The 21,153-nt window shown below is 37.1% G+C and overlaps 1 protein-coding gene and 1 long non-coding RNA gene across 3 annotated transcripts in view; one reads left to right on the top strand and one right to left on the bottom strand.

Moving 5' to 3' along the window:
* Positions 1-21,152, top strand: part of LOC145691858 (uncharacterized) — a 41,378-nt gene extending 20,226 nt beyond the window's left edge. The window contains exon 3 of the long non-coding RNA XR_014132569.1: positions 21,064-21,152. This is a non-coding gene — a long non-coding RNA (uncharacterized LOC145691858). The remainder of the gene's footprint in view (positions 1-21,063) is intronic.
* LOC145691857 (retinaldehyde-binding protein 1-like) overlaps positions 5,149-21,153 on the bottom strand; it is a 62,837-nt gene continuing 46,832 nt past the window's right edge. For both annotated transcript variants that reach the window (XM_081767170.1, XM_081767169.1), the window contains 2 exons: positions 16,954-17,101; positions 5,149-5,380 (listed from right to left, as the gene is read on the bottom strand). In XM_081767170.1, coding sequence (XP_081623296.1) covers positions 5,340-5,380; positions 16,954-17,101 — 189 coding nt within the window. In that variant the 3' untranslated portion in view covers positions 5,149-5,339. The remainder of the gene's footprint in view (positions 5,381-16,953; positions 17,102-21,153) is intronic.

Here is a 21,153-nt window from a genome sequence, read left to right as displayed (position 1 = left end):
CGAAAGGTACGATGCATAATAATGAAGGCAGCTGAATGATTTACTTAGAAAGTATTATGAGCTATGACCTCATTTAAGAAACATAAAATACATGAGCAGTGAAGTTGATAAAGTCAGGGTATAGGAATACATATTTAACTACAAAGTAAACCTAGATCTAAATTATAATTTTCTATTAGATAAACTTTAAAATATATTCTGTTTAGAAGGATATGTTACAACTAATTATTAGTAATTTAATTTCCATCGTTTCCAGAAAAACGAAAAACTTAATATCCCCAGTCTGCCATCTTGAATTGATTCATCACACGTCTCTCCAAAAACAAATCTTTCAGTTTTATGTCCGACGACCATGTCCTATAGGCTAAAGAAGCGGATGATTATGAGAATGAAAGAAATGATGGAATGAAGAAAGGTCGAGAATCCGGAGAACCCCGACCAAACCCATGCATATTATGCTTTTCTACCACAAAGCCCACTTGGATTCAGGTGGGATCAAACTATGCACTTAACGCAGCAGAGATGAACGCTTTAGCAATGAATCACCGTCGCCCCATCGCCCTTTCGAGGTGAAGTTTGTAACATACATGCAATTAGATAATTTATTGGTTAGTTAGAATTTAAGTGCCCCTTCTAATTCCTAAAGTTATACGAGACGTGCGCCTACAGTTTAAAGTGAAATTTAAACCACAGTAACGCGTTCAAATTTTAATTCTTTCTTTCCCCAAACGAAATCCAGGACCTCCCGTACCAAAGGTGAGCGAAGAGACTACAAAAGAATGAAATAATAATCTGTGTTATCAGAAACATATCATAAAACATACAATGTATGAGCATGTAGACAATTCAAGAGAAATATGCCACCGAATGTTAACATATTCGCCTTTAGAGCGAGAGATCCGAGTTAAATTCCCGACGGGAACTCATATAGTCCAAATCCCAGGTTAGGCTATATTTCCACGTGTTATATATTTTAGTTATTGGAAGGAATTTCTCATTCAAATCCAAACAATCAATCGATTTGGAATAAAGTGAAATGTCAATCCTAAGAGAAGGATCTTGGGGTTAAATATTTTTTCGCTCTAAATCTTGTGAAAACAAAACCGAAATCTCTACATATGAAAGGATAAATTCTGAAGTGAGTGACGGACTGACGGACTGATGAACTCTCAGGCCAAAACGCTTAAGTTAGAACTTCAAATTTGTAATGTAAGGTACCAATAAGGAGATGAGAGATATAGCAGTGGCAGTCATTATACAGAGAGTTCAAAAAGTCTCTATACACCTGAATCGTGGCAAGTGAAAGTCGCATTCAAAGTCACATGAAATAAAATTTTATGCGAAGGTTTGCAACACTGCTATATTATCGCCTTGCGTGAAGTTCCTTTCTTAGATTCCAGTTGGCAAAGTGACGTTGAAGTGATTGTTGCATCTATTTAGCGGTCTCTGAAACAATGGTGTAAACTTTGGAACAACGAATATTCCTGGTTGAACATGTGTTCCGTGAACAAGGTGAGTACAAATGTTACAACTAATTATTAGTAATTTAATTTCCATCGTTTCCAGAAAAACGAAAAACTTATTACTATCCCCAGTCTGCCATCTTGAATTGATTCATCACACGTCTCTCCAAAAACAAATCTTTCAGTTTTATGTCCAACAACCATGTCCTATAGGCTAAAGAAGCCGATGATTATGAGAATGAATGAAATGATGGAATGAAGAAAGGTCGAGAATCAAAGATAAGTTTGCAGCTAGGTTTCCGGATACACCTGTTCCGAATCGTCACACTGTAAGGGCACTGATCGATAAATTTAGAGACATGGAACGGTAATGGACTATGATCGAAGTGGTAGACCGTCAGTGCTCGATGAATCAAAAATGCTACACATATCGGATGCAATGCAACGTAACCCATAAACCACTTCGAAAACTTGCCCAGGAAGAAGCAATAAGTGTTGGTACGGCACAAAAGGCGGTTCGTAAGAAACTGCGTCTTATCCCGTATAAGGTGAGAGCGGTGCAGCAGTTACTTCCTCCCGACAGTGTAAAACGAGTGCAGTATTGTGAATGGTTTACACGGTTTGTTATGGACAAGTCTGACGATGTTTTGGATAATGTTTTTTTTTTTTTTTTTTTTACTGATGAGGCTGGTTCCATTTATCAGGTTACGTCAATGCCCAGAACTCACGTTTGTGGTGTGCAGAAAACCCATATGTCATACATGAAGTTCCTCTGTATGACCAGAAGGTAGGGGTGTGGATTGCAATATCCAGAAGAAGAATAGTCGGCCCCATATTTTTCAGACAAGCAATAGATTCAACTCGCTATTGTGAAATTATTCACCAGTTCATGGGAGAACTAACGGAAGACGAAATTCGTAATGGTTGGATACAACAAGATGGCGCTATAGCACATACAGCTCGCCAATCCATGAGATTACTGCAAGGGGTTTTTGGAGATCGAATAATTTCAAAGGGATTGTGGCCACCTCGGTCTCATGACTTGTCTCCTCCGGATTTTTACTTCTGGGGCTATGCAAAGAATTCTGTTTATAAAGGGAACCACCACACGCCACAAGAACTCGAAACAGCTAGTCGAGATTTTGCTCATAGCATTCCACATGAACAACTTGTGAGAGTATTTGAGAACAAGAAGAAACGTGTGCAAGCATGTTTGGAGGCTTATGGGGGACATTTCCAACATTTGCTGTGAAAATGTGTGTGTATATGCTACGCCCTGTACATAGTGCTTTTATGCCATAATATATAATAAATTTTGAGTAAAATAATTTTCTTATTGCTTTGAATATGTGACAATTCAGGTGTATAGAGACTTTTTGAACGCTGTGTATAATAATGCCCATGTTTCAGAATCTATTATGGTTAGTGACATGAAATTTGGTATTTACATTTCTAGTTTAAAATAATAAGACACGTGTTTCATCGTTGTTTGATAGTTGACTTAGAAGGGAAGGAAATGGGGCGAGAGGGAAAAGGGACATCGATTACATTTATTATACACGTAGTAAGAGTATATAACTCGAGATTTCTTAAGGATAGATGTATCATATTTGGCATTTGAGCTTCTCATTTAGAATAATAAGACAGCTATTTAAGTACCTTGATATTTTACCTACAAGAAACGAAAATGGATGGACAGTAGAAATGGACTGAAATTACAATTATTACAATAAGATAACCCTTTCTCACAGTGAGGGTGCGGTGGCTCAGTGGTAGAGCGTTCATCTCCGGTGCTTGGGGTCCCTGGTTCGATCCCAGATTGCGCCTTGTGGACTTTGTGGTGGACAAACACCGTGCTCATGGGTTTTCTTGGGGTTCTCCCGTTTCCTCCCACTTTCCTCATTTCACTCATCTCTCATCATCACCGTGTCCTTTAGCCTAACCGGCATAACCGTGGGACGTAAAACTTACAGATTTCATTTTTCATTTTCCCTTTCTCACAATCCCTAACAACGTTTGATAACGGATTGAAAGGTTTGATCATATTGTGTATGTGCATGTAAATAAAGTTTGGCAGTTGTTGGAAGAGGAAGACGAATGTATTATGTGTGGGAACTTGAAGATAGTGGAAGTGAATGGGAAAGTGAAGCGTCAGAAATTTCAGATACTATTAGTGATTCGGAGAGTGAAAGTGTTGGTAAACAATGTGGAAGTAAACAAAAGGCTTATTACGCAAAAGATGGAACTTCGTAGTATTCTGAGCCGCTTCTACGGCAGAAGACGAAGCCTCACAATATTAGCAAAGAAAAGTTGAAAAGGTTATTCTTCTTCCTAATACAACAATAAGAGATCAATTAGACGCTATATTCTTATTCCTTGAGGATGGTGTTTTGAAGACTTGAAGAAGCACTACGAGAGCATACAACACGGAAAATTGACAACCAGTGTAAGGTTACTGACGAGACTGCAATTAGGTATTTTTCTTTTTATTCTTTATACGGTATATATATTAGAAAGAAAATAACACTACAGGTACACATTTGGGACAAAATGTGATCATGCATTTTGTAGGAGCCTTATTTTAGAAGTCATAGAAACGTTACATACGACAATTATTTCACACATCGAACTTTCGCCGACACGTACTTCGCACTAATTCTTACCGAACAGAAAGAGGGAAGTTAAATCACTTTGTGAAAAGTATTTCCTGTTAAAAATATTTTAAATTAAAAACATTGAAGACAATTTTTTCAATAATTTTACTTCGAATTAACAACACTGATACTGAGTAGAACATTAAAATACATTGCCTTTATCGTCATATTTTTTATAACAAAATATCCTGAATTTATCATTTGTAAAAAATATAAAGGTGTTAATATGATATAATTAGTTCGAGTATACTGGAATTACCTTGGCACTTCATGGGGCGTTTACACTTAGTCGATTTGCGTTCGATTCAGTTGAATTGACGTCACTTTCAACTTAATCGACCGTGTAAACGGGACTTCAACTTAATCGCTTGTTGATCAAAGGCGACTAATCGACTGGCAACTGAATTAAAGATGTTCTATTTTCTGTGGTTGAAATAATTGAACACATCCATCAATCTGATTCGGCCTAGTTGCTTCGATTTAGTGGCAAATGCAGCGAGTCGATTTAGTCGTGCGACTAAATCGACTAAGTGTAAACGCCTCATTATGCTACTAAATTAGCTTGACCGTTCTAGGGTTAACTGCCAACTGAAAATCTGATGTAGTTAATACTTGGATTTGATACTATGATCCAACATTTGTTAACGATGTTGTTACCTAGGCTAATGATTGGTTTGAAGAAGGCCCAGGAGAACATATTATTATATAACATGTTCGTTTTATTTTGAGATGAAGAATATTTTCTGTGGTCCGTGCGGCGCCATTTGTAGAACACTCAGTATGATAAGCCTTAAAGTGTGGGTAAAAGGACGGTGCTCGTTACGGTTTTTTGTAAAGGGAAAGAGAAATTAATGTGTTATTGTTATTACCTAAATATTTTCAACTCATAGAGTTAAAAGTATTATTTTTAACAGATTAGATGATTTTCGACTCAGAAACCACGAAAATGTTCACTTTAAAAAATTCAAATCAATGGTTCAGAGAAAGTAGAGAAAGGGGCTAAAATATTGACAAATGGAATGATATACGTGAGGTATAGCTGTATTTGCCAATTTTCAATAAACTTCTTTACAATTTGCGGGAATTAATTTATTACAACTGCCATTTATAAATATATACAGAGTAATATATTAGGCTAGCATACAAATTTAATACAAAAATACTGAGAAAAATAAATAAAACAAATACAAACAACAAGAATTTCCATTTGGTCATATGGAATTTATTTTTCTTCGTCATCCACATATCGATACTGCATCATTTCTGAAAGAAATGAATTTTGTTTTGTTAATACATTTAGAATTGAAATTGGTAGTAAGTTATTATGTATGGTTATCAGTCCTCTACATAGCATCAGTTTTATGCATAAAACAGTTAAATAATTTGTGTTGAACAAGACCTAAATCCACTTTATAATTTGTGAAAGATACAACTAAAATACATAAATAAATAAGTAAGTATATAGAATTAAATTTTAATAAATATTAACATGCTTATTAACTAAAATTTTATAACTTTGAATTAAAGACTTCCTATGATATATATATATATATGTCGGATCCAGGATTTTCTGAGGAAGTGCACCAAATAACTGCCAGTACGTTTGAATTAAATTTGAGTTTTTCAAATGAATTTAGGCATCTGTAGTGTGAATGAGGAATTGCCTTGGAAATGCTAAGAGTCTGCTCTCGGTCTTTCAACCTTCAGAAAATTGACTGAAATTATTGATTTTGCAAAACTCACTGCTAGCTTCTCATTGTAGGTAGTGTATATTTACAACGAAGGGGGATGCACGTGCTCCTTTGCACCCCGTAAATCCGGCCCTGTAGAATTAGAATATAACTACTTTGATCCTATCCTGTTCTAACTATGAAAGTAGGATTGCTGTTAGCCTATTATTGTACTTTTACAAATATAATCATCATCTATATCAGGAGTGAACTGGCTCTCCAGGCACCTGTGCAATTGCCCAATGCATTTCCCTCTTTATAGTATTCCCTGCGATATAATTTACTTAACAAGGAATATAAAATGATTAATTTTCCTTTGAAATACATTCTTTTTATAGAATAACGCAAAAAATAATTTGCGTATTCTGTGAATCTTTGTTGATAGTAACTTTTCAAGGCACGAGTAAGATTGGATAACTGAGATTGAATTGCTGAATTATTATGACTGTTTTCTGTAATCAAATACCGAACTGAAGCAGCATCTTGTTATTCTTCCAAGTTAAAGTTAATTTTGCGGGTCTTAAGTTGGGTTTCTTAGTTTTAAAACCTTAATTCTCTTAGTTAAAAGAAGTGATAAAATATTCGGATTTCACTCAAATATAAACCTTCCACTCTTTCGAAGTGCTGTCCGTAATTATATTTCTATTGATTCTCTTAATAGCCTTCTATATCCATGAATATACAAATGTGTCGAGTGTATGCAGATTCACTCATAGATAAAATGTTATTAAAATATACAATAGGAATAAAATTACATGATAGCAAATTAAATAGAAAGAAAAGACTGAAATTAACTATTAACATGTCAAAATCGCCACATCTGAAAATTGAAATAAAATATCAATCATTAGTGCTACATTAATTTTCAAGCACAACGTTAGTGCTTCTATATACAGAAAGTTATTAACAAATTATAGTGGCAATTCTGTCTTGACGTCAAGCCAAAATCGTCACTTTTACAAATAAGCATTGGTGAGAACAAAAAAGATGTTAATCGTTAGTGCTACGTTAGTTCTGGTTAGTGATACAAGTATATCGTTAGTGCTCCAAAGTACGGAAAAGTATTAAGAAATTAAAGTTGTGATTTCGGCTTCCCTTTAATCCAAAATCGACACTTTTAAAATAAGTTTTGTGGGAAACAAATCGGTTGTCAATTGTTAGGACTACGACAGTACAGGTCAGTATTTTAATCACAACGTTAGTGTTCGAACGTACGAAAAGTTATTAACATATTAATGTGGCGGTCAAGCCAGTATCGGCACTTTTTAAAATAAGCTTTATTGTATTGTAGAACTTAATCACTAATGTATTGTAGAACTAACCAGCACTAACGTAGAACTGACAATTGGCACACTTTCGTTTCCCACAAAGCTTATTTGTAAAGGTACCAAATCTGATTTGGCTACAACATTAATTCGTTCACAACTTCCCGTACGTAGGACCATTAATATTGTGCTTGTATCACTACTCGCACTGGTGGTACCGAATTGACACCATTTTCGTTTCCCGTAAAGTATATTTGCAAAACTAGCGATCTTCGCTTGACATCAAGCTAGAATCCCACTTCAATTTGTTAATAAAGTTCCATTTGTAGGATTAACGAGCGCTAACGGTTGACACCCTTTTACTTTTACCTAATCTTTTATGTAAAAGTAACCATTTTGGGTTGACGTCAAGCCAGAATCTCGTCTTTAATTTGTTAATTACTTCCTCTACGTAGGAGCATTAACGTTATGCTCATAGCACTAATCAACACTAACGTTTGACACCGTTTTCATTTTCCGCAAAGTTAATTTATAAATGTGGTGATATTTGCTTGTCGTCAACCAAAATTGTAATTTTAATTGAAACTTTCCACGTATAGGAGCACTGATGTTGTGCTTATATCACCAACCAGCATTAAAGTAACACTAACGATTGACACCCTTTTCGTTTCACGGAAAGCTTGTTTGTAAAATGCCCCTTCTTCCTTGACCGTCCCTTTAATTTTATTAATAACTTTTCTTACATAGAAGTACTAGCGTTGTGCTTCTACCACTAACGATTAACCAGCTTATTGCTTTCCGCAAAGCTTATTTGTAAAAGTGGTGATTTTGGTTTAATTTCACGTAAGAATCACGACTTTAATTTGTTGATAACATTAACATTGTGCTGGTAGCATTAACAAGCACTAACGATTCATACCGATCCAGTTCTTGGACGCCGTTCCCGAAGCTTCTGGAACACTTTTGTTAGGCAAACAGTGGTGTACCACTGAGCAGTAAGAATTCTTTGTTCTTCAAGTGGAACAGTTGCAACATGGCCAGATTTGGAGAAGAAAATTGCGACCATCTTCTTCCCCACACTTCGCGGTCGCTTCACTTCCGTGGGTGGATTTTCGTCTGGAAAGATCCAAACTGTAGACTGGCGTTTATTTTCAGGGTCAAATTGATAGATCCAAGTCGCATCACCAGTAACAATGTCAGAGACGCGTCGAGAATTGCCTCCATCAAATCTTGCAAGCAATTCTTCACACCATCCTACACGCATGCGCTTCTGCTGTTCAGTCAAAGTGTGAGGCACCCAACGAGATGAAACCTTCCTGAGCCGAAAATGATCATGAAGAACTTTTGTTACTGCTGGCGATCCAATGTTCACTGTAGATTCAATGTCCTTGAAAGTTATTCGAGGATTTTCTCGAATCATTTGTTCCACAGCGGCAATGTTTTCATCTGACACAGTTGTTGCCGGACGTCCAGCTCTCTCTTCATCTTTAAGCGATGTCCGGCCTCTTCTGAATTCACCAAACCACCGAAAAATTGTAGCACGGGAAGGAGCAAGGTCCCCAAATGCCCCCTGCAAACGGTCAAGGCTTTGTGTCTGGTTCAAACCACTTTTGAAATCGTAAAGGATCATTGCCCGAAAATGTTCCCTTTCGAGCTCCATTCTAGACAGCCGAATACTGCTCGCATCAACAAACAAGTGAAGGCGATAAGCGATACGGTCACGCCGATAAGCGAGGGGAGTTGAAACTTTCTTCGCTTCTTCGCTCTGGATACCACTACCGAAAGCAATTGTTGGAATTCAAATACTGTGCCACAACAATGCGTATCTCAAAACTTTCGTAGTGACCCTCGTAATCTCATGTTTTAGGTTCTTAGAATTGGAATAAAAACTTGAAATTCGGTATGCTTGTACGTTTTCGTTAGCGCTACCTAAGCGTATCAGTAAAAATAAAAAATTCTAACTTTAGAGTAGTTTTATAAGGAACTGAAAGATGTTTCCCTGTGTTATTTATACACTGAGAAAAAAAGGACTAGGATTTCCGTGTGTATACATAGTATTTACGCGCATGTACTCCTCAAGTAATGTAATTTCATGTATAAAAGTACAGCAGATGGGAACACCATGCCAAGTCTGGAGTTCGGCGTCTGGATTTCGTGTTAAAAACATCTTTGTTCTCTTTCCTTCTCACAGAATGATATGACTTCTTATTACTCCGTAAGGTAGGGAGTCACAGATTTAGAAAGAACCAAGAGGGGACAGTCGTAGGAAGGAGGTAACAACATTATATATGAAAGTTACCACCGTCGGAACGGGTATGGCGTTAATTCTAGATTTGAAGTGGTGGTCCCACAATACAAAGTTTTCGCTGGACGGTGTGGACGGTGGTCTAGATCGTACTACGGATGAAACAACAGTACTTACTGTGGTGACGCGCGTAACCTGGTAAAAACAGAATTTGCATGCCGACTGGATTTTGCATTTTTCTCCGTGTATGAAACACCTTTTACACCTCCAAATTATTGAGCACTTCCTGTAGGGCTACAATGATTAAATTTGGCGTGATTGTAGCTTTTCGGGACAAACTCACAGGAAAATCGCCAAAAGTGAATATTTTTAATTTTTAGGGGGTCTAAGGATGGGATGAATAATTTCCCCATGTTATTTAAAAGTGCCTTTTTGGACCTATAATCTCATGTTTTAGGTACTTAGTAATGGAATAAAAACTTTTAATTCGGTATGCTTGTACGTTTTAGTTAGCTTTACCTACGTGAATCATCAGAAATAAAAATTTCCAACTGTAGTGGTTTTATGCGGGACTGAAAAATCTTTTCCATGTTATTTATATGGAACGTCTTCGACCCCCCAAAATATTTAGGCACTTCCGACAGTATTAGAATGATAAAATTTGGCATGATTATAGCCTTCCAGGACTAACCGACAGGAAAATTGCCAAAAGTAAATACAGTATAACCTCGTTAACACGAACTCGCTTAAGCCGAACACTCGGTTAGGACGAACAAAATTTCGGTCCCGGCATCGCTGTACGTTATCTTATAGGAAGTTTTATCGGTTAACACGAATTTCGGTTAGCACGAATTACGAACTAATTTTTAGTCCCTTGAGTCAGTAAATGTTTTCATTTATCACTAACTTTCAATCCTTTTTTTTTCAGATCATTTTTCTTATTTCAGATTTCACTCCAGATCAGTTTTTGTCATACAGTATTTATACAGACGAAAATTGCCTTTTAAATAAGAGAAAAACCAGAAACGGGTATCTTTCCTCTCTTATGAGGTGTTGATTCTGTCCTCCGTCAAGCGCTGAACATGCAAGTGCTTGGCAGACGAGCTGGCGACAGCTCGAGACAAAACGTCTTCTCTCCCCTGTAACTCCAAACTGGTGACAGTAATCATAAATACTTTTCCGTTACTAGCGGTACTCACCCTGCTAGCGGAGTTATAAATTTTATAACTTGACCTGGGTTTTCTGCGTGGAAACTTTTATTTAAATCTTCGAATATAGGATAATAAACTTATTGTAGTGTTTTCACTTTTCAGAAGATGGTACCGAGACCGAAACTAGTCTTGATCTCGATCTTAACTCGAATTTGAGACCGAAGAGTGCTTTTCGAAATCGAGATGAGACCGAAACTCTCAGTCTCGTCTCGATACAATTCTGTGGATGGTATCAAGACAGAAAATAGTCTTGGTCTCGTCTCGAATTTGGAACCGAGACTACTCAGTCTCGTCTCGATATCTAGTGTTTTGTATGACATACATCATATAATGTAGTGGTATGTATAGTCTGTATACTGTAGTGCGTGTGTATGGAGAAAATGTATTCGAGTAATAAAATTTGGGTCCCCGGTTAACACGAATTCTTTTAACACGAACTCCTGATTTTTCAGTCCCTTGGAATTCGTGTTAACTAGGGTTTACTGTATTTTTTTTTTATTTTTTTAGGGGTCTAAAAGGGGATGAAGAAATTCCCATGCTATTTAAATTGACGTTTTCTTGGGATACAAAATCTTATCTTTTAGATAGTTGAAATAGGAAAAGAAACGATAGAATTGTGGGTTCAAGAGGTGCGAGACCGTAGGTCGAGCAAAGACAGTGTGTGGGGGCGAATAAGTATCCAAATTATTAAATTGAAACAATGCATTGAATAGTAGCAGTAAATGACATTTCTAAATCAGGAACAGTTCTTTACAGTATTTCTAAGTAGAATATTTATTTGCATTGTTTATTAGAGAGAAGGAAAATTACAAAAAATATGTACACTAGAAGCTATAATATAAACTAGTTTTGTCAAAGAATGTTTTGTCAAAGAAATCCTATTTCAACATCTTAGCTCAAGAGTATTTAAAACATAAATAATAATTTCTAATAAACAAAATACTGGTAGGTGGCATTTTATCTTGGAAATAATTGTAAAGCAAAGAGTAATTCAATAACTATAATGAGACTCCCGCTGTCTTGGACTCACAATATAATTAGAATAAAATTATATTAACAGCAATAATTGATAAAGATTTGGTCCCTGAAAGTGTGATATTGTCCGTTTTAAATCCTTACAAAGAAACGAATCTGGTACGTAGCTACAGGCTACTCTGTCAAAAAAATATTGGAACTTTCTTGGAAAACAACACGTTTCAATTATATATTTTTTACGAACTACTCCCACGTGAACCATGCCTTCCAAGGTACTTCAGCTTGATAATTGCTTGAAATATGCACTTTAGTCAATCATCAATTATTCTTTGAATGAAAATCAATAGACTCAAGCAAGCTTACCAATTTGCTTAGGAGGTTTAAGTGTAAGAAAAGTCTCAGATTTAAGCCTTCCAGCTTTCCTGTCCTCATGTTTTGGAGTGAAGCCACTTGTCTCCAACATTCTAAACATTTCAGTTGACAAAGTGGAAATTCATCACCTGACGGAGGGATTTGGAGATATGCAATGGTATATACAATAATGAGACTCCCGCTGTGTTGGACTTACAACAGAATTGGGATAAAATTACGTGAACAGCAATAAATGGTATCGAATTGGTCCCTGAAAATACATATGATATTGCCCGTTTAAAATCCTTACAAAGAAAAGGATCTGGGCACGTCTACAGGCTACTCCGTCAAAAATATTAGAACTTTCTTGGACAACAACACGTTTCAAATTTGTGTTGCTCTACGTCTTGGTTTAAATATATGTCACAGCTTCAAATGTACATGTCAAGAACAAGTTGATGAAAAAGGATTACATGCACTAAGCTGTTCTGGGAGTGGAAGTCGAATATCTCGTCATGGAGAGCTAAGTAATATAGTAAGACGAATTCTTCGCAGTATTGATATACCAATTATTTTAGAACCATCTGGAATGTCCCGAGATGATGGAAAACGACCAGATGGAGTGACATTAACCCCTTGGAAAATGGAACAACGACTGGTATGGACGTCACATGTGTAGAGACTTGTACATTCACATTCAACATCATCGTGTAAAGAGGCAGGAAGTGCTGCTGAGACAGCCTGTAAGCGAAAACACACCAAATATTCCAAACTAAAAGGTCTAAAAGATCATCATAATTTATGATTACGATTATGATCATTAATAAGATATAATATGATGTTCATTGACTTTGCTACTGAAACTATGGGAGTTTTAGCCAGAAATCTAGAGAATCCCTAAAGGAAGTTCAGTCGAAATTAGATCTCAAGACGGGAGATTTGAGAAGTGAACATTTTTTTTTATTTCAGCGTATTAGCTTAGCAATACAGCAAGGTAATATGTTAAGTTCATTCCCTTCTAAAATGGAAGAATTTTTTATTTGAAATGAACAGGAAATTATGAACACTTTGGATTGAAAAATTTGTCAACTCCGTGATGTTTCTCATGCTACTTCCAAGGCTGTGGAAGATCGACTACTTGCTGTTCTCAGTTATGAAATTAACTTGTTCTACACAATTTTGTTTTTAATTTTTATTTATTCGAGTATTAACTCAAAATCAGATTTGAATCGAATATGTAACGTTTTTTACCTCTTTATTATTGAAAATGTCAACAATATCAACATGGACATATAGTAGTTATGCTATCTTTCTTGATCATTGTTGTTTGTCAAAAACACTGAAATACAGTATATATGCATGAAATATTAAACAAAGGAGGATTTGTAAATTTATATATATATACCCCCCGACAAACACTGCCTTTACGAAGACACTTATGTGTCGGGTAGGGAGGATTGCGTGCTACAGTGAAATTTAGAGCTATGTCGGTGGTAGTTCAGGGCCACCCCTACCGAATTAGTCTAAATAGAGTAGCAAGACGAATAGTGTTTTGGGAGAAGCCAGCAGTTCTCCGGTAGCCAAGTTGGCGGAAATCATAGTGATTGATACGGCAACTTGGACATTAATCCCAGGCGCGGTCAGAGTGACTTTAACGATTGGGGTACTGCGGGGTGAAAGGCAACGGGATACCACCACTCTATTTTCCCTAGTTTGCTGGCAACAAAATGAGAACATACGTACAATGGTCTTTCGCAGGTCAAAATATATTTCCGGAGGTAAAATATCCCTCCATTCGGATCCTCAGGGAGGGGATGGCTTGGGAAGCGGACTATTGAACGAGAATGTAATAATGGTGGGAAAACAAACAGAGAGAGAAAGACAGGGAAGAGCAAATGGTTTAGGATAGGGACATGGAACGTACGTACTATGTTACAGGTAGGAAAATTATAAAATCTTAAAGAAGAAATTAAACAAAATAATCTAGATTTGGTAGGAGTTTGTGAAGTTAGAGGGAAGGTAATGGGATGTTGAACAGCGAAGAATATAGAATGTTTTACTCAGGGAATGAAAATGGCGGTCATAATGGTGTAGGAATAATTCTTGGAAAGCGTTTAAAGGAAAAGGTAGTGAAAGTACAATTTACTAATGATAGAGTTATGATGTTAAGACTTAAAGGGTAAACGAAGAATCTAGTGGTGATACAGACATATGCACCGACAACTTCGCATGCAACAGAAGAAGTAGAGGAAAATTATGAGAAAATAGAAAAAAATATAGATAGGGAGAAGAGGGGTGGATGCGTAATTGTAATGGGAGATTTTAGTGCAGTTGTGGGAGAAAAACAGGAAGGTAGTATCGTAGGCAAATATAGTTTAGGCGAAACAAATGAAAGGGGAGAGGGACTAGTGAATTTCTGTAGACAGGATTCAGTGGTAATTGTAAACACTTGGTTCAATTAGCACAAAAGAAGAAGATATACATGGAAATCACCAATAGACGGCAGAAGATATCAGATAGACTATGTTATGATTGAGGACAGGTACCGGAATAGCTTAAAGAACGCGAAGACCTTTTCGGAGTCTGATATTTTCTCAGATCATAATCTTGTGCTGGTCGAAGTAGATATTCAGTTGAAAAATGTAGACAGAAGAAAAGTAGATAACAAAGTGTTGAATACTGAAAAGTTGAAAAACGAGGCAATTAGAAAACTTTTCGTTGAAAAATTCGAAGTAAAATATTAAAACCAGAAAAGAATAGGCGCAGATAGTAACGCACAGTGGTAATACATTAAACTTTGCTTACAGCAGGCTGCAGAAGAAGCAGTAGGTTACCGTGAACACAAAACGGCTAAGAAACCATGGGTTACAGAGCAGATGTTGCAGAAAATGAGGGAAAGGAAGACGTGGAAACAGATTGATAAAGAAGAGGGCAGACAAATGTACAGAAAGTTGAATAATGAGTTACGGAGAGAAACAGACAGAGCGAGGGAAGAGTTTTACAAAAGAAAATGCGATGATACAGAAGAATTAGAAAGAGTTGGGAAATATGAGGAAATGTATAAAGAGGTGAAATCTGTGGAATGTAGGAGGAAACAAGGGGGTATTACGATAGCAGTAGAAAATGAGAATGGGAAGATAGTCAGCGACAGAAATGAGGTTATAGGAAGATGGAAAGAATACGTTGAAGACTTATATGAGAGTAGGGATAGACCGTGTAGCCTAAATGTTGAAGTAGAAAATGAAGTAGGCGAGGATGATAAAGGCTATGATGAGTTTGAAAACGCTATTTCCGAGATTAGGAATGGAAAGGCAACCGGGATAGACAATATAATAATCGAATTCATTGAAAATATGGGAGACAAGGGAAAGAAAGAATTGTTCTGACTGCAATGAAATACATGAAACAGGAGAGTGACCAAAAGACTTTCTTAAAACTATCATGATACCGATGGCTAAGAAACCGTTCCCAAAGAGATGTGAGGATTATAGAACTATTAGTCACATATCTCATGCAGCTAAAATTTTCCTCCGAATACTAAACAGGAGGTTATATGGAAGAATGAATGAAAAACTTGAGGAGGAGCACTTTGGGTTCATAAGAGGTAAGGACACAAGATATGCTACTCGATTATTATGGGCGATATGTGAAAGATTTATAGAAAAAGGAAAAGAGGTGTATGTTGTATTTATTGATCTAGAAAAGGCTTTTGACCAAGTGAATTGGGAATTGTTGTTGGGAGTCCTAAAGAAGATAGGGTTGGAATGGAAAGATAGAAGACATAAGAAACTTACACATGAACCAACAAGTAAGTGTTAGGATAGGGAAAGAACTGACGGAAGAGAGTGCAATTGGAAGGGGAGTTCGACAAGGATTCTGCCTCTCGCAACACTATTTGATGTCTATCTAGAAGAGATAGTGAAAAAGACTTTACATGATAATAACGGCATTTCGATAGGAAATAGAATGATTAGATGCATAAGATTTGCAGACGATATGGCGCTTGTTCCAAAATCTGAAAAGAAAATCAATAAAATGTTAGAAAACCTGAGGATGGCTTTGAAAAATATAGGATGAAAATAAATGTTAGAAAGACAAAAACCATGGTGTTTGGAACGAAAAGGTATGTGTCAAATATAAAAGTGGGGGGGGGGAGAAAATAGAACAAGTGAATAGTCTTCGATATCTAGGTAGTATTCTTAGTAATGACATGAAGTACGAACGTGAAATAAAAGCAAATATAGGAATGGCGAAAGAAGCCCTTAGGAGGAAGAAAAGTATGTTTTGTAGGACCTTGAATAAAGAGTTGAGAAAAAGACTCATAAATGCTTCGTGTGGAGTATTGTACTATGTGGGGCGGAAACGTGGACATTACATAAAAGTGAAGAAAAACAATTGGAAGCCTTTGAAATGTGGGTATGGAGAAGAATGTAAAGAATTAGTTGGGTCAAGAGGAAAGCGAATGAGAGGATGTTACAAATGGCGGGGGAGAAAAGAACACTTTTAGATATTGTTAAGGAGAGGAAGAGAAACTGGTTGGGACATTGCCTAAGAAGAAATTGTATCATGAGGGACGTCCTAGAGGGTATGGTGGCGGGAAAGAGAGGAAGGGGGCGAAGGAGACTATAATTAATGGATGATATAAAAACAAAGATCATACGTGAAGATGAAGAGGTCTTCATAATATCAGCAGTTTCCACTCATCCTGTGCATCATTACTTAAAGATAATACAAGCATATTAAAATTAGTTTATACTTCCACACTGTGGATAATATTACTAGAAATTAGAACTAAGAAAATCATGGAAATGAAGGCTCCAAGCAAATAGGTTTTTATTGCAATATTTGATTATTTATTCTCTGATGTAGCAAAATAACCCTGTTTATAGAAATATTACACCGCTCACTTCAGTAACATTAGAGTATTTTCAACAATTACTTACTGCGTAATCCACTTCTTATCTTTGGGTAGTTGAAGCATGGTTAGTTATTTCCAATATAAGCTGTTGGTGTCAGAAATAGAGCTTTGGCTGAAATAATTTATCTCTATCTTACTAACCTGTTAGTTGTTTATCCCTCTGCAACACATACTCCTCTAAATTTTCAAATGCTTCTTCGTCATCTAGTTCACCTCCTAAATTTTTTGGAAGTATTGCTGGATCAAAGTGTTCGTGCAATGAGTCAATACTTTGATAGTGGAAATACATCTGAAGAACAAAAATAGTAAATATTTAAAACATAAATGTTAGGTTGATTTTTGAAACATTTACAAATGTATTATTATAACGGGTCTGATTAATAGTGTGCTTTCAGAACATAACAAAGCAAGAAACAACTGATAAAAGTTTTAACATTTAATATGCAAAGTTGACGAGTGGCAGAGAAGAAAAGGTTGAGGATCACTCATGACTAACTTTAAAATGGACTACTGCAAATTAGTTGTGGCATAACGAATTCACTTAAATATACTTCACTCTGGCGAACATGTGGTAAGCGTCACTTCCGGTGAAGTACTGTTTTCAGGTAAAAAGGGCTGTGATCGAACTACAAGAGAGTGTGTAGGTAGTTTTGTTTCGGAAATTGATGTGCAGATGGCAGGAGAAGCTTGTTTGGTATGTGTCGTTGCATTGAATTGTGTGAGAATGGTCAATCTTCCTTTCTAGTTTACTCGAAAGTTAGAAAATGACTACCACTATGTTCATCCGAGTCGCTCATATAGTATAATAGGTGAGAGAAGCAAACTTATAATTACAGTAACATCAGAAAAATACATATAAAAGAGTTGTTCTGAAAGTGCCCAATTATACCCGTTTGAGTCGCGCACATACAATTTGGTGTGGGAAGAGGCCTAAGACCTTCACATATAAAAAATGGTGACCATAGGTGAGCGCAAACATGGCCAAAATGGGTCAACAATACAATTGAAATGCCCATAAGGGGCGCATGTTTTTGACATATATTTTGCATATCGCCCAAAGAAGGGATGGGCTCCGTGGAGGTTTTATGGAATTGAGACTACACATTGAGCTCTACAAGCGCTATGAATTTCATCGCACTCGAGCCTGCAACACAAGGCCAACGGTGGGGTAACGTTGTTCAAGGACCACAGTGGTGAATTTTAATTCCTACAACAGCTACCAAACTTACCCAATCCTAATACAATTAAACACCTTTGGGATACTATTGAACGACAGATTCAACTTCATCGTGGAATGTACTGGAATACATGCGATTTGTTGTGCAGATGTGACGCATCTCTTTCCAGCCACGTACAAAGCCTCATTGATTCCATGCCATACCACATTGCTGTAGTTCTGTAAACCGAGATGGGTAGGTGATCATAATATTTTGGCTGATTAATGTATACTACTTTCGATTTAAAGAAACATATTAAGAATGCATGGCATATGTATGCTCGTGTTTATAGTAAGTACAGACGGAACACAGGAGCACACGCGATACTAACTTCAAATTCCACGCAAGTTAAAACGTTTGGGTTCGGTAGTCTTTGAGAGTTCTAGGCGAGGTGGGAGAGAAAAGTCACCAGTCGAAAATGATGCCGTTTGGGGATTCTGTAGCGTCTTTTATACTTTTTTTTTTTGTGATGATGTAGACCATAGTGATCCCCTTCGATCACGTGTACCATCTAAGATGATATTCATCTTCTGTTTGGTTGTAGGAATTGGCTCAGTGGTAGAGCATTCACCTCTGGTGCTTGGGGTCCCGGGTTCAAACCCTGCTCCCGCCAAGTGAACTTTGTGGTGAACAAACACCGTGTGCGTGGGTTTTCTCGGGGTTCTCCCGTTTCCTCCCACTTTCTTCGTTCCACCATTTCCTTCATCTCTCATCATCACCGTCTCCTTTAGCCTAACCGGCATAACCGTGGGACGTAAAACTAAAAAAATTTCATTTCATTTCATTTTCTGTTTGGTTGTAATAGTATTAGTAATAGTAGAAGCACGTGACTTTGTTTACAAATATGAGGAACGTGGAGGATATAACAATATAAAACTGGCTCTAGGACTGTTTTTTATGGAACTCCATACTTTCTCTTTTTTAATTCAATTCAAAACCCTCCCATTTGGACAATCTGTTTTATTTATTTAAATAAGTACATATCGAAATAACGACATTCCTCATATTACACATTTCTCAACTTTGCATAGCAGAATTTTGTGTCAATTTTTTAGCTACGTCTAAAAATGTAATTACCTTTGAGGTATTTTCCAGGTATTTATTGGTATTGGTTTTACAAATAAATTCTGCTAATGTATACATTATAAAATCTGATTTATTTCTACCACTTTGGAAACCATTCTGAATCGTTAAAAAGAAAATTATTTTGTTCCATAGAAGCAACTACCCTATTTTGATACATTTTCTCAATAGGTAAGCTATTTACTAACTATTGAAGTTGCTCTATAGTTAGTTACATCAACTCTTGACCGTTTATTCTATATAGATTTAATGACAAATTTTGAATTTATTTGAGAACGCTTCCGTTTGTGTACTTAGGTTAAATATGTATTGCAGTTATATTTAAGTGCATGGTGTTCACTTTTTTTAATATATACGAGGGTTGGGGCAAAAGTCATGACAACTATTTTTTTTCTTGCAGATATGTGAACGGATCACAAACTTCTATGTGTCGTGTGAAAGTTCTGCAGGCATAGTGTGTATGCAGAACAACAGATGGCTCTGTGATAGCTGGTAGTTGCACAGCAAGCCCTGTGAAATCAGTCAGTTGGTGAGTGTCGTGCGAGATGGAAGTAACCCGTGTTGAGCATCGCGCTTACATCAAAATAGCCGTTCTCCGAGGCTGAAATGCGATGGAATGTCACAGTGAATTAGTGGAAGTGCTTGGGAATAATGCCCTACCATACCGGACAGTAGCATGGTGGGTAGGAAAGTTTCAGCAAGGAAGTGTGTCAAACAGTGATGAGCAACGTTCGGTACGACCTGTCAGTGTGCGGACCGACGTGGCACGTGCCGTCATCGAGCAGCTCCTGGATGAAGACAGACGATGGACGCTACTGGAGTTAGCGGAGGCAAGTGGCATAGAGAAACGCACCGTCCACAGGATATTGCGTAATGAGCTGCAAGTACGCAAAATCGCATCGCTGTGGGTACCGCATTCACTGACGGAAGTTCAAAGGTGGATTTGCTATGCAATATGCTCCGACCACTTTTCACGCTGGCAACAGGACGGCGATCAATTCTTGTCACGAATAATCGCCATCGATGAATTTTGCATACGAACCAGAACTGAAACGTCAGTCCGCAGAGTGGTGACATGCTGGATTACCAAGGAGGCAGAAGTTCCGTCAGAATCCTTCCCCAGTCATATTGATGGTGATCGTCGCGTTTAACGTCAGGGGTGTCGTTGTTTGTCACTTTGTTCCACATGGCAGAACAGTGACCGCACAGTACTACAGGGACTTTCTGGTGCGACAGGTACGACGTGGCATTCGGGAGAAACGTCCGGATCTTGTGGACAGTGAAATAATCCTGCACGACAATGCAAAACCACATAAAGCAGAGTGTGTATGCAGCTACTGCGACATTGGGGATGGGAAGAATTGGAGCACTCACCGTACTCTCCTGACATATCGCGCTGTGACTTTGATCTCATTCGAAAGGTTAAGGAACCACTATGTGGTAGGCGGTTTGCAACACGCGAGGACATTGCTAATTCTGTGCGCGAACAGGTGACCCGATTCACACATGGTGCGGCAAATGCTGAAGCGGATGGTATTCAACGTCTCACACATCGTTGGCAGCGTATGGTGTAAGTAGCAAGGGACTACTTTGAGCGTCTTTAAGCCCAGATTTGTCAAGTCAACTGTATGCGTACTGTGTTGTCATTCTTTTGCACCGTGAAGGTCATATTGCCCTGTATACTACCGTAATAATTTAGTGTGTTACGATATGTCAGTGGTATTTATTGTCCACACATGTAGTTAACACCTTGTCCTTTCGTCTGTATATGTCAGATTTTCCAACCGGACTGGTATCTTCAAGAAAAAAAAAATAGTTGCCATGACTTTTGCCCAACCCTCATATATATATATATATATATATATATATATATATATATATATATAGTTATTTAATATATTCTAGGTAGTCTTCAGTTTTAGTTGATTAATGAATTTTTCAATTTTTTCAGATATTGAAGTGAAAAAGATGGAATTCTTTACTCTTATTTTAGTTTTAAAGTAAGTTCTTCAAGTGATTTTTTCATTAATTTTTCACTCAT

The sequence above is a fragment of the Thermobia domestica genome, chromosome 8 (genome assembly GCF_964235325.1).
Source record: "Thermobia domestica chromosome 8, izTheDome1.hap1.1, whole genome shotgun sequence".
In the NCBI taxonomy this organism is placed as follows: Eukaryota; Metazoa; Arthropoda; class Insecta; order Zygentoma; family Lepismatidae; genus Thermobia; species Thermobia domestica.
The sequence above is the reverse complement of the archived record's forward strand: the minus strand, read 5'-3'. Positions and strand labels throughout refer to the sequence as shown.